Source organism: Sprattus sprattus (assembly GCF_963457725.1).
Source record: "Sprattus sprattus genome assembly, chromosome: 5".
In the NCBI taxonomy this organism is placed as follows: domain Eukaryota; kingdom Metazoa; phylum Chordata; class Actinopteri; order Clupeiformes; family Clupeidae; genus Sprattus; species Sprattus sprattus.
This window is the reverse complement of record NC_137924.1, coordinates 19,722,779-19,737,378: the sequence shown is the minus strand read 5'-3', so window position 1 is coordinate 19,737,378 and position 14,600 is coordinate 19,722,779. Positions and strand designations below refer to the sequence as shown.

The window sequence follows — 14,600 nt, the reverse complement described above, 5'->3', positions numbered from 1 at the left end:
GTCTGAGACATGACACACGCATTCTGAAAGAGAGAAAACTAAACCAAAATTCAGTGAACTGTGACAAGACAACAGTAGCAACAACAGCAAATGAAAGCATGTAAAAGCATATGAAGATTGAGGTACTGATCAGAAAATCGTAGAACAAGAGTATAATAGAACAAAACAGTGACACACATACAAAGCAATGGTCATTAGCGGTGTTAATGGGACAACACAACGTTAATCCATATTACAGCAAACAACAAAGATGAAAGTATCACCTCTGATCTCCACATGAAATTCGATGGCATCATCTTTGGTTGCGCAACTGTACACACCAGAGTCAGACCGTTCTGCAGACTCAATATGCAATGTCCTTAAGCTGCCCTTAGATTGGAATGCTAGTCCAGATTTCACACTGAGCTGCGTTCCGTCCTTATGCCAGAGGACGGGGGCAGTGGGGTCGGATACCTCACACTGAAGCATGATGGGGCAGCCTGCCTCACTGCACTTTCTTCTCTCAGCTTCAGGGATAGCTGAGAACCTCACTGGAGGAGCTACAGATATTTTAAAGTTTATTAAGATGGTATCTGTGGCAGTAAACTGTACAATGCTAAGCTAATTGCAATGCTAAATACCATTTGCTAAATGTTGTCAAAAAAAACAACAAACTCTTGTATAATGAACAATGATATTGCATTATTTCCTTTCCTTTCTGTAAGACAAAGATTATGGTATTTTCAGATTTCCTGCTACTGCAGGGGATACCAGCTGGCAACATTCAAGGCCATTGCTGTTAGTTGCTTTGCTAAATACATGTGTATTTCAGTTAATTTTTAGGGCCAACATAAAGTTTTGAGTCACCTTTGACATCCACATTGAACTGGACAGCATCGCCTTTTGTCTTGCAGCTGTACATCCCAGAATGGCAAAACTCAGCCGACTGGACAATGAGCGTTCTCTTAATGCCATCTGACTGGGTGCTTAGACCACTTTGTTGTTGGAGCTTTGTTCCATCTTTGTACCAGAACACCTGGGCAGTGGGGTCTGAAAGCTCACACTGCAGTACAATGGGGCGTCCTACTTCAACAGACTTGCTTCTCACAGAATCAGGAAGCAGTGAGAACCTTGCAGGTGGGGCTACAGGTGTTTGCATTGATGGGTATGATTCAAAATTATATATATATATGAGTGTGAGAATGTACATATAATCTCTTCACTCTGTACTGTACTCTCATATACTGTAAATATTCTCCTCAGGATGTGACTTACTTTGTACACAACAGAGATCATGATTTGATCAATGCATGAGGGTGTTAGTAGTTTGTATTAGGAGACAAATACAGCGGCACTCACCCTCTACTTCCACATTAAATCTGATGACGTCATCAATGGCATCGCAGCTGTACACTCCTGAGTGAGAGAACTCTGCTGACTGGATGACAATCCTCCTCATGGTTCCCTCTGATTGGATGTGGAGGCCCTCGCCCGAATGTAATTCGACACCATTCTTGTACCAGTGGACTGGGGCTTCTGGGTCTGACAACTCGCAGTACAGCACTATTGGGTTTCCAACTTCGATGAACTTGTTTCTATCCATCTCTGACATGTGTGAAAATTTCACAAGTGGAGCTGGACCAAGCAAGAATAAGGATACATTATGACAGACTTTGTGGAATACCACCCTTGTTTATGTTAACTTGCATTTAATAAAACCTTGATTTGAGTGTGAATACCTTGGATATACAGGGCAGCTGAATCTCTAATTCCATAGGCAATGAACGTAATTTCAGCTCCGTTATCTGTCTCTCGTACCCCGCGTATGCGCAGGGACTGGTGGGTGCGTGTGCGCCGCATGGAGTATTGATCATCTTCCTGCAGTTGGGTCCCATTTAAGAACCATGAGCCAATGACAGAGGCAGACAGCTCAATAGAGAAACAGGCATCTTGGCCCTCTGGAACCAGAGCGTCCTGAAGAGGTGCTTGTATTCTTGCCACGGGAACTGAAAGAAACAGATAAATATGGTATATGTAATATTATTTTCAGGTTTTAACTCTTTTTCATTTATTTTTTTGCTAATGGGGCTTGCAGTCACGATTTACTGCGTCTACTTTTAGTCCATGACATGTTAATTACCCAGATGAGCAGGGCGAGGGAACTCAACGTTGCCACTCCTTCCATACTTGTTGACGCTGCAAATGCGGAATCGGTAGTCGGCCTCGCATGGCACGCTATCGCCGAGGATCTCCACTGAGGTGGCTGAGTCAGTGGTCACGCACTGCAACCACTCCTGGGACCCCACCTCCTGCCTCTCCAGAACGTACCCCGAGGGGGGGTTCTTCCGGGAGTCAGGGGCGGGAACCCAGGAGAGGAGTGCTGCGTTGGCACGCTCCGTGTTTATCTGCACCCCCACTGGACAACTGGGTGGGCTGTGCCTCACCGCTGAAAAAGGGGGACAGGGAAGCAGAAGTTCGATTTGAACTGATCTTAGGTTGTATTGGTTCATCTTATTATATTTTGTCATTAAGTGCAGGGTGGGGACATTTTTAAAACTGAGTCACCTGCATTCTAGCTCTAGATTCTAGCAACTGAGCACTGCATTCTGGAATTGCCAGCACAGTGGACTGCAAGATTAGAAAATGTAACGCAAAGTGATTGAGAACAAACCTTTCACCCGAAGCTGAGATGAAGTCTTTGATCTGCCCACATAAAAGGTCACTAGACCAGAATCTTGTGGTGTGGTGTTGACAAAGACCAAAATATGAGTTCTTCCGAAAGACTTGAGAATGGTTTGATGAGTCTCCCTTAGCTCTACTCCATCTTTGTACCAGTGGATATCCATCTCTTCTTCCTCTACCTCCACACAGAAGGCAGCATTTTCACACTCTAGAACATCCACTTTTCGGGGAAGTTTTCTGACAATTGTACCTTAGAGGGCCAAGGGTAAAACATTAGAAAAGTAACACATATAAAAATCTGTAAATATTAAGCTTTGAATACTTGTAGCTTTGACAACCTCTGACAACGCAAAAGCTAACTAAGCATACATGGACTATTCACCTTAAAGAATTGGCGAGTAATGCATGTAACTTCACAGAATAAACATACTGGTCTACATACAGTGGTGGCCAAAATTATTAGAACACCTGACAGATCTGAGAATAATTACCTTTTTTTTGCCTCCAAAACATGATTTAATTTCATAATGTTCATGAAACATGCAGATGGCTGTTCTGAGCACAACAAATATCAGATGAAGTGATTCCTACTGTTTTTATCCACTTTTAACTTTAATATGTGGTACGTCCACCTTTTGCAGCAATTACAGCAGCACATCTCTCTAACATAGAGTCAATATATTTCTTCAGAACTTCAACAATAATGTTATCCCATGCCTTCTGCAACTCAAGCCAAAGGCTTTCCTTGGAATTTACAGTATATCTGTCGAGTTTATTTTCCAACTTGCCCCGAATTTGCTGGATGGGTTTGAAGTCCGGACTTTGAGAGGGCCGGTCCATAATTTTCAATGTTCCAGCAGATTCCTTGTCGCCGGTAGATCCGGCAATAGTTAAAATAATGTGTATGGTCATTGTCCTCTTTGAAGATAAATCCAGGCCCAATAAGACGTCTCCAAGAAGGAACTCCGTGCCTCACCAGAATGTTGTGGTATACTTTTGTATCCATGATGCCATCAAATTAGCCAAAGTCACCTGTTCCTGAGGCTTAAATTGCACCCCACACTATAATACTACCCCCTCCTTGTTTAACTGTTGGCAGGAGACACTCATTTTTATATCTCTCCCCCTCACTTCGTGGAACATACACGCTTTGCTTGTTGCCAAACTATTCAAACCTGGACTCATCAGTACACAACACTTAAACCAATCTTTATTTGTCCATTTCTTGTGTTCTTTTGCAAATTTCAGGCGTTACACTCAATTGTTCTCTTTCAGTAATGTTTCTTTGCTGCTATTCTGCCAAAAAGTCCTTCTTCTCCCAGTTTCCGACGGACAGTTCTTGAAGACACTGTTGCACCATTAGTCATTGTGATGTTGATCTCGTCACACAGTTCTTGTAAAGTCTTTCTTCGGTCCTGAAGACTAAGAATTTTGAGATGCTTCACTTGTGTGTCAGAGTTTCGTTTTTAAACCTCCCTCCTTTCGGTTCTGGTGCCATGGTGGTCTAAAGTGTACTTTACAGTGCTGGGACTGCATCTCAAGTCCTTGGCTATGGGGCAGTAACTCCAGCCAGCATCAAAAAAAGCCTTTATTCGAACCAGTTGCTCACTCGTTAGCTCCTTCTTCACCTTAGCCATGTTCAAATAGCAACATGTGCTTCAAGACTGCTTCTAGAGGCTTTGGATCTATACAATTTTGTGGTGTGGCCTCAGTGATAAAACCCTGATGTTATCAATCACTTAATGAGCAGGATAGGCCTTGTACATTCAAAAGAATCGCCAAGCTGTGTCCTAAGACTCTTGCATCACCATCAATTTAACCACAATAACACCTGACAATGATTACACAAGTAATTTGGCTTCTTCTGTGCAGGAACATGATTGTGTGACATTGACAGTGAAATAGGCCTAGCTTGTTTTTGTACGGAAAATGACCTAAATCTCATTATGATGGCTCTATTCTATGATTAATATAGCATAATGATGACTTTGTACATATTGAATTAGTTTTTAGGGTATTTTAATGGCCAATTCAACAAAAACAACTGAAAACTCTTAAATATGTCTAGTGTTCTAATAATTTTGGCCACCACTGTATATAATATCTGTAATGTTAACATGATCTAATTTATAATTTTGTGTGATCCACTGAGTTAGTGAGAAGTGTTTGGTGAGAACAAGTTGCAAGCTATCTGCTCTCTTTCAAAGCCAATTTATTGGCCGTTCCATCACACATGACTATTTCCATCAGTGCCAGTTCACTGCATTGTGTCTCAAGCCAAGATGCTGGAAACTTTTGGCAACGTTAAGTTGATGTTAGTGTGTCGTATTAGATGTATTGCCTTTAACCAACACAGTTGCCTGTTAATTCACTTCTTGAAATCATCTGCAGGTTTGGACATTATTAAAATTGAGAGTGTAATGGCCTACTCCTTTTAAACGACAGGAAAATTACGTCACTCAGTTTATTGAAAGTTACCCTGATAAAAGTATTGAAGAAGGGGAATCTGAAGGTTATGATAGGACACAAACCAGAACTAGATATCAAAAGCATTTACCTTTGACCGCTACCTCAGCGATGCTTCTCCCACCGTCTGCCATTTCACAAAGATAGATGCCGTCATCGTCGACCCCGATGTCACGGATTGTGAGTCTGCGCTTTGTGCCCCACTCCTCCATCCCATATTTGTCTCCTGGCTGTAGCCTCCTGTCCTCCAGGTACCATGTGATAGGAACAGAGTCCTCTGGCACCTCACACTCAAGAACTGCCAGGTCTCGCTCCCACACTTGCAGATCACAGAGCGGCTGCTTGAAACGCACAGGTGGCTCTAACAATGTTGATGAAGAGGAGACAGATTCACAAGGCTATTCTAGGAAATGAGGTATTACCTCAACGATGGCCACATGTCAGTAAAGGTCTCAGTCAGATTTCTTAGTGATTAAATAGGACGAGCAGAGATATAGCAAGCAACTTATTCAGCTATATTTCAAGTTCAAATTTAGTTTTTATTGCTTTTCTACCTCAACGTCAATAATAATGATTAAAAAAGTATTTAAACAATGTTCACGACCTACTTACCAGCCAGTAATTGCACCAATTTGCATAGCTGAAATGCAGCTCATAATAAAGTTAATACCACCGAAGCAAACAAGATAGATAGAATCAAGGGACAAGTGGTGTAATTTACATAAGCCATGGAAAGACTATGAACACCCTGAGGTGTTGGATTGAAAATAAACTGTTTGTAACTGATACGACCAGACAGTTGTAAACGAAAGAATCTCATTGCACATAGTAGCCACTATGTATTAAGCTGACTGTAGCTATCTCCTCAGCTCATATATGGGAAAGCAAAAGCTCTTTAATCGTGTAATCTACTTTATCTACACACTGATTCTGAATTCTCTAGATACTCTCTAGATATCAGAAGCACCCGAACCCTGTACATGAAAATTTTATTTATCAGAAGTTGTATATTTTTGTGTTCCCTGGCATTGGTACAATGTTGCATGTACAGTAAGTATTCAGCTTTGACTGTTCTGCAAACCATGTGAGAAATGTGATCCCACCTCCATAGATTTTCATTCCATGTGTGGCCCCCCAGGCCTTTTAGAACCTAAGTGACTTTGCAGACATGGGACTGGATGGAATCCACTTCATGTCAATGAGCCTGGCCTGTTCACGTCATTTAAACACTCCCCAGGTGCATTTCACACCATTAAGACATCTCATTAAACTCACTGCAGATTACTAATTGGCGTTTTTGGCACACCATGCTCCGAATAATTGTCGAATCACAGAGGCCATGCATTTTTCAGGATGATTGATGGGATTATGGGGGTGCTTAAATGGTCTCTTTTATGTGGTCGCAGGCGATAAAGGGAAACATTTCTACATTTTAAAGGCTCTATATAGTTTTTGTTGTGAAAATTCTCCTAGACCTATAGTGATGATGTCATTTTAAAGGAACAGTCAAAAGTTTGTCTATATTCCTGTGAATTTTGAGAAAATTGGGAAAATGTATATCATACTCTCAAAATTACAGTATTATAGAAACTTTAACAAACAAAATTGCAAAATTAGTAATAACTGTATACAAATTGTGCAAGGCAAATATGTTACATGTAAGGCCAACACATTATTTAGAACATATTAAAGTTTTTAAAAAATATATTGGAATGCCCTTACCTTTCACAGATAGATGCACGGCACTAAGAGTTTGTCCAGCAGTGTTTGATGCAGCACAGACATATACTCCATTGTCCTGTTGTTTGCAATAGAGTACCTTCAGAGTGAAGTAGCCCTCTCTATCTTCATATAATAGATAGCGACGTCCAGAAATGATAAGCCTGCCATCTTTCCTCCATATTATTTCAGGTTTAGGTTTCCCTGTCACATAACAACGAAACTTGGCATGTTTTCCCTCAGTCACCGCAAACATTTTTACTTTGGTCGAGTTTGGCGGGTCCTCCTTCAGACGTGAAGCGACCTGCCTCCCACCCCTCTGTTTTCCTTGATGGCCCTTCAGGTGTCCATTCGTGTAGCCATTTCTCTTTCCGTCATCGTCGTGTCCCGGGCCAGCATCCACCAGCAGCACAGCACCGGCCAGGCCCTCCCCAAACTCGTTCCTAGCCTTGCACGTGTACACGCCGCCGTCTGGCGCACGGGCCTTGAAGATCTTAAGCGTGAACCATCCCCCTTCCTGGTACCCTACACTGAAGTGGGTACTCTCGAAGATCTCATTCAGCTTCCTGCCGTCCTTCTCCCAAACGACCTCGGGACGTGGGTTGCCCCACAGCTTGCAGGAGAACACTGCGTCTTCACCCCGGGCGACCCGCGTGGAGAGCGGCTTGATAAGGAAACGAGGCTTGTTCTCCTCCCTCAGTTCAATCTCCTGAGCCTCTCCCTCTACTTTCATAGTGGCTGCGGCATACGTTTCCCCAATGCAGTTTTTGGCCTTGCATATGTACTGGCCACTGTCCTCCGTTGTTGCCCCGGTGATAATGAGGTTGTATACATTGCCGTCCTCAAACACGCGGTAGCGTCCTTCTGGGTGGATCTGCTCGTTGTTCCTCTCCCATATGACTGCTGGTCGTGGGTCCCCGCCGATCTGGCACTTCACCACGCCGTCTGTGCCCGTCTGCACCACCACAGGGCGAGGGTAGGCTAGAAAGCGGGGCGCACCTCCGAACACGTCCATCTCCGCTCCTTACCCCACTGGCATGCAGCTCTGTGTCTCACAACCGGCTCGGTCGTCCACTTATGGATTGAATGAATATCTGAAAGAGAGCAAAATGGTCACTCATTATGATTTACCCCAGGCAGCACATGAAAAAACATCAGCACTGTACTTTAAAGCCCCATTATGCAACAATTATGCTTCAGGATTAGGGTTCGGATAAGCAGTTTAACCTTAAAATAACAGCTTAAAAAAAATTGGGGCGCTATAATGATTTTTTATATGGAGAATCGCGTCCGTGCCATTGGCATAGCAGGGTCTATAGGCATATACAGTACTGTAACTGCGTTCTGTAGTTTTGCCTGCCGCAACCCGCCGACCTGACTTGTTTACTTTCTGCCGATCTAGTAAGTAGCTTATTTGCTGTCTTGCTTAGTCTTGTGTTGCACTTGCTTGATGTTTGACTGTGTAAGGACAGTCGTTGAGTATCTAGTTTGTCATAATGTCAAAGTCAGCACATTTCAAGAGATTTTGTTAGTTTTAGCTGCTAGCATACCTTTAGCGAATAGCTATTGATCCGTTGTGCTGCTTTAAGTTGTTTTGGACAAACGTGTCACATAACATCCACACCAACATGTCGCATAATGTTCTGAATATCCATACTCACAACATGATCTAAACCCATTCTCCCCTACATGTAAGTGTAGAGTTTGTGATAACTGTACTAATGGCATTAATGTTTGTCATAAATGTCACACTGTGGATGGTCTTTTCAGTTACCAAAATATGTGCAGTTTGCAAACTGGCCTACTTAACTTTAGTTGATACTACTTTTCAAAATAATTAGGGGGCATGATGGGTGAACCTGGCGATTTGTTGAGAGTATAACATTGACTAGTGGATAGGGCCAAACTGTGGGTTCTCCCAAGTGCTGGCGATTACATTTCAGCAAAGCATGTGCTCCCCAGAACTTTCGAAGATGTTTGAGAGAGGAGCCCCAGGCCAGTGGACTGGAGACTGAACTGCCTGTGGTCCTGTTGCGACAGCCCCGCCAGAACACATATCCAGCACAGCTGGTGCTGTATTTCAATGGGAAAGTGCTTAATATAGTCCGTCCTAAATAAAGACCTGCGAGGGGCCTGTGTCAGGTATCACAAAGCACACCCTGGAACACGCGTGCACACACAAACACAGGCCTCACTTACAGTGCTTACACCCAGGGGACCTCGCAGTCAAAATATGCTGAGCCTCCATCACACCCCTTTTGGCAGACTCACTCATTTAAGAATTTAGACAGTAAATGTCATTGTCAAAATTAGATTTGTTTGTCATTTACAATAAGGGAGGCGGAAAAAAAAGACAGCACTGATCCGTGGTTGCTTTCCTGTTTAAATAACGTATGACGCAATTGTTTGTGTGTGCGTAAAATAGCTCAGTCTAGTTTGATTTCTTGTCATCAGATTTTTTTATGGTCGCCTTCTCAGGTTTGACTACGCTGAGGGGTACCTGCCAGAACGAGACGCTGATGACCCAGGTCTGTTTATCCAGTTTTGGAGAGAGCCGCAAGGGTTGCTGACACACAGCTGTCCTCTTTAGGAAGATGATCCCCAGGCCATGGGTTCTAGAGATCCATAAACTCCCACTAGGTATCCATCATGTCAATCTTAAACCCCCATCCCTTTACTAACTCTACTAACTAGTGCAAGATAGCATGAGGTTTCTGCATGTATTCTGCTTGTGATTCCCAGGCTTGCAATATGCCATATTAGTTGTGCTTGCCTAATGCCATACGCAGCAAATCATGCTGAAAATATGTCTATAAGCCTATAGGTGTGTAAAAGCAGAAAAGTTATACTTATGTATGCTATACTTAACTGACAAATCAGGCTCCCAGCGGTAACAAGTTTAAGAGGACAGACAGATTTAAGAGGACAGAACAGGTTCTACTCAAAGGCAAAAAAAAACGATTAAATACAAAAATATACGCAAATAACACTTGAGAGAATTCTCTTAAACTAGAGCCTTACCTCCAACATGAGGAGCATGCACAGCGATTTTGCAATCCCCTACAGGGTTTCAGCGGAGATTAACCTCACGTTTGCTTTTCCGATTTAATTAGAATGCCCTTTGCCCCCAGTGAAGCTGCACCCTGGACTCCCCACGCGACCTACCTCTCCTCAGTCCTCAGGACCGACTGTCAACACACATCGCCGTGCCACTCTTCCTCTCCTGCCACAGACACCAATTCTCTTATTTCCAGGCTGTTCTTTCCCCTCTCCTCCTTGTAACGTTGCCTTGGCCACCAAAATATAATCCCCTTTTTCCTTGGCGATGAATGTGGTAGTGAAAAAGAGGCTCCTCCGTATCAGTTTCCAGTGCTCTGTATGTCCATCTTGTCAGGCCCCCTGCGCCTGTCTTGATCGCTTCCTGGGTCCAGTGAAGCGTTCCCAGTGTGGCCCGACAGCCCCCTCTGCGTAGGCTTCTCGACCGACAGTGCCACAGTCTCTGTGGTGTTCAGTCCTGAGACACCCCGAGTGTCATTGTTCATGGAAGACCGTTAAATGCTTTTGCAGCTGCTGCTGTCCCCTAAAAATACCGACCGCCTCGATGACAGCAGTGAAGAGAAGTCAGGCCCTTCCATTCACTTGCTCACAGTGGCTAAAGATAGACTGGATGGCTTGTGCAGGGTAGATTGCTTGGCATACTTCAGCCCCTCGCTATAAAATCTAAGGAGAAGGGCAGTGGCCCTCTGGCCTCCTCAAGACTTTCAGTGGCGCTCACCTAAATATCCTCAATGTTTTGATTGTTGTCAAGACCGTTGCCTCAAGAAAACAAACAGGCGTGAGGATCCATGTTAAGCACCAGCAGCAACAGTGGCGCTGTGTTATAAGAGGTATTTTGTAACAGAGACTGTGTGTGGCTGACCCTTACACTTACACAATCTTTCAAGTCAATGAAATGTTCTATATTCATTCTCTTATTTCCAGGCTGTTCTTTCCCCTCTCCTCCTTGTATATTGCTCAATTTAGTGCGGATGCACCTGTTACACACTTCTATTACGCTGTGAAATCATGATGCATTGATACACTTGCAGGTTTCAGAGTTGTCAAAACCCATCATCCCTTGAAAGCCTTCCTCCACTAGGTAAATCACAAAATGGCTGTGGTGGAGCCACGAGACTCGAGGCGCGAGCTCCACCACACACGTGTGGTGAGGTTTATGAATGTGTGAGACACAGCCCGCTGAGCACTGACCCTCAGCTGTTTAGTGGCTCATGTCTCAGTCTCGCACTCCCTCCTCTTATTTCAGCCATTGGTAGTAATCAGAGCTCTGCACCAAACTCCGAAACTAGTGTTCTGGCAGTGAAGAGGTTCACACCAGCTGCTTTGTAAAACCTGACGGGATTAACAGTACTCTTTTTGAAACTTCTTCCAGTTGCTAAAGAAGTCATTAGCGCGTAGGGCCTATGTCGCTTCCTTGTGTATGGTTACCTGGATCTTTTGGACATGCGTGTGAATACAAGGTGCAGCCATAATGTCAACATCTCACCTCTGATAATGAGGGTGTGGTGGCACTGTTGATCATCATATCTATGGGGTTCCAAAGGTCAATGAAAGTCATGAGAGGGACTGTAGAATAGAATACGTGAACAGTTTACAGTGCATTTTACTGTGATTCAGTTCAATTCTTACTTGTCCTCCCTCATCAACTGTCAAAAAAGAACAAGTGTTTTAGTGTACCGCTCCAAGGAGGAGAAACCTGTACAGATAAACTGTGCAGAAATGTCTCCCCATGCAGTTCTGTATAATATTACTGTATAATAAAGTAAAATAAAGTTTATTCATTCAAGTATAACATTTATGTCAAAAGTCTGTGCTGTCTAATCTTAAAAGAATTCCTTCAGTTGCAGAAACCTGCGTGCCTTTTAGGAGATACACGGTAACTTACAAATAAATATTATGGGTGAATAAAAATGGGCTTGTTAGAAAATGTTATTAGTAAATCCAGTCAGTGTAGTTTTCCTGTAGTGCAGGTGTCTGTATTACCCTTACTGTGTGTCCTGTGTGAATCATTGACCTGCACTGGGCTTTCCCTGTCCCCCTGTCTGTGTCCTCAATCCTCCGTAGTTTGATTAATGCCAAGAGAAGCCTTGACTCCACCAGTAGCTACATTGGTGTCAGAAGTGGGATCGGTGCCCCCTGGAGAAAAGGAGGAATGGTGTCACAAAATGACCACGCCAAAAAGAGGAAGGACTAGATCCAGCTTCTGCAGGGGGAGGCTTGGGAAGCAGGCTATGTTTCAAGAGCCCTAACGGGACTAGGCCTGCCTGGCCTCTTCCCTGGCCGTAGATGAGGGAGCAGCCACTGCTGCTGCTCCAGGGACTGAGATTATCGTGGCAGCTGAGCCTGGCCTGACCACTGTTGTCACTTCCAACTCCCATGCCGCTGGAGCCACTTGACCGCCCTCCGTACCGCTGCTGTTGCTGGAAGAGCCTTCATCCTGCCATCATCAAATCATCATGAGCTGAGGAGCATCACGCTGTGGACATCGCTGACTGTTGAGACCAGGAATGCTGCTGGGAAGAAGCACCTGCTGTCCCATCGCTGCTGGCCACCTAAGCCATGCTCTGCCTAGGTGCTGAGGCTATGGCACCCTTGCCATGATGAGAGAGCTAGTGGTGGACCTGCACATCATTCGGCCGTCCAGAGGGACAGCTACACAGATCGACAACCAGTGTCTCCACCTGTCCCAGCCAGTGGGGGTTTGACAGCTTAGGGGTCTCCTGTGTCATGCCACTGGCCAATGGGCCACGGCCTTGCCATGACAGCCCGGGGGTCTGTACACCGGTGCTGACAGCAGTGGGCTCTCAGTGCACCTGATACCGCCTCCGAGGCTCCATGTTCCTGCTGTTGGCCTGAGGGTCCTCTGCGTCGCTGCGTTCATAGCAGGCTGCTACTCTGCTGTCATTTTCCAACCCTGCCATTCCAAAAACATTGCTCATGAGGGGTCTTTGTCCTCTGCCCTCCACTGCGTCATGAGCTTGTGCTGATTGCCGTCTTGTGGTGGTGCTCGGGGCAAGTCATCGTCCTGATCGTCGTGTCGACATCTAAGGACTTTTGTCGGACTGTTTCCTGAGGTTGCTGAGGACAGCTAACCTGTTAGGAGGGGGCTGTGTAGTTTGCAGGGGATACACACTTTTATTGGTTGTAGTTTCAACCTGGAGAACAAATGGGGTAGTAATTGAGTTTCCTCAATTGAGTGTTCTATAACCCCGTGTGCAGGCCCGGTCCGGCGCTATTCTGGGCCCGGGTGCAACATCGCACAGCCAGACAACATCGCACAGCCAGACAACATCGCACAGCCCCCCCCCCCCCCCCTGCAAAAAAAAAAAAAACTAGTCTAAATCCGATCAATTAAACAACATCAACACAACTGAACTGAAAGCATGCAGCCGCAGCGGACTGTCTTGATTCCCCATTGCACTACCTTAAAACTGTATGCGTCGTGTCTTGGCCGCAGCAAATCTTGCGATTATGTCACTGTAATCCACTTGTCTTGCCGTGCGGTTTTCGATGGACAACACAGCCAACGCAGACAGTCTAGTGGATGCGCCAACATCTGTCTCAGGGCCCGTATCCTCTGCCGTTTGTCTACTAGGCCTACTCAGCCAAGATGTATAAATTCGCATTTTCTGCCTCCTTTTTTGTACCTTCGCTCCTCCGTTTACTTTCCTTTCTCTTTAGCGAACCGGATTTGTGTCCCGACATTTTAGCCTACTAAAGGCGGCTGCTTGCTTCAGGTTGGGGTTAATTTTTGCGCAAAAAATCAGTGCAGTTCATGCTCCCAAAGGTTGCGCGTGTTGTCATTTGCTTGGCAGATAGAAAGCTGTTTCCCTAACAGAAAGTCTGAAGCTTGAAGTTCTTTTCAAACCTTTGCTTGGGTAGCACTGTTAAACTGAGCAGACATGCAGACTACATTTTAGTAATCTCATCACGTAACATTTGTTTTCTAAAAACAATCACATAGTATTGCATGTTTTACTGTGGTAGAAAATACGTTAGCTTAATGCAAACGTATATGGGAAATCCTATAGACACCGTGCTAGGTATTAGCATCAATTAATTCACGTTAATGTTTTTGTATGAGCCTGACATTTGCTCTGCAGATAGATAACAGCTTCCCTAACAGAAAGTCTGAAGCTTGAAGTTCTTTTCAAACCTTTACTTGGGAAGCACTTCTTAAACTGAGTAGACATGCAGAATATTTTAGTAACCTCATCTCGTAATATTCGTTGATAGAATGCAGGCTGCGAGGCTCGCGTCTAACTAACCAGCCTGCGTCGCGATTTTCCCACGGGGGGAGGGGGGTGTGATACATGTGTTTTGATACATTTAAAAAAAAAAAAAAATCGCTAACAGCCAATAGGGAGATTGCGTTGCACAGGCCACAGGGTCAACTTGTGCTGTTAGAGACACACTCGGTATATCAGAAAGGATCAAAGAGAACGGGCCCCCCTCTACACGGGCCCGGGTGCAATTGCTCCCGTTGCTACCCCTTCAGAACCGGGCCTGCCCGTGTGAGTTGGAGCGTGAGTGCTTGATGTTTAATTTTGGTTGTAAATTCGGATTTAGAAATGTATTCAGGCTTCCCCTACTTCGGTTAAAGGTAGCATACATTTACGTTGGCAATTAAGTGTCTGTGTGTTAAGTATGTGCCCAGTATAGAGTTCCTGGTGTGGTGGTGTCCTCTGACCACTGAC

General features: G+C 44.6%; 1 protein-coding gene across 15 annotated transcripts in view; it reads right to left on the bottom strand.

The window, feature by feature from the left end:
• Positions 1-10,407, bottom strand: part of obsl1b (obscurin like cytoskeletal adaptor 1b) — a 30,102-nt gene extending 19,695 nt beyond the window's left edge. For 6 of the 15 annotated variants that reach the window (XM_080839325.1, XM_080839317.1, XM_080839327.1 and 3 more), the window contains exons 1-9: positions 10,012-10,406; positions 6,850-7,940; positions 5,219-5,488; positions 2,651-2,911; positions 2,120-2,425; positions 1,719-1,985; positions 1,339-1,614; positions 847-1,122; positions 264-539 (exon numbers count right to left, since the gene is read on the bottom strand). In XM_080839325.1, the coding sequence (XP_080695451.1) occupies positions 264-539; positions 847-1,122; positions 1,339-1,614; positions 1,719-1,985; positions 2,120-2,425; positions 2,651-2,911; positions 5,219-5,488; positions 6,850-7,861 (2,944 nt within the window). In that variant the 5' untranslated portion in view covers positions 7,862-7,940; positions 10,012-10,406. Of the gene's footprint in view, positions 1-263; positions 540-846; positions 1,123-1,338; positions 1,615-1,718; positions 1,986-2,119; positions 2,426-2,650; positions 2,912-5,218; positions 5,489-6,849; positions 7,941-10,011 lie in introns of all 15 variants that reach the window. The other 9 variants (XM_080839316.1, XM_080839324.1, XM_080839323.1 and 6 more) reach the window with 5 other exon arrangements.
• Between the last annotated feature and the right edge of the window lie 4,193 nt (positions 10,408-14,600).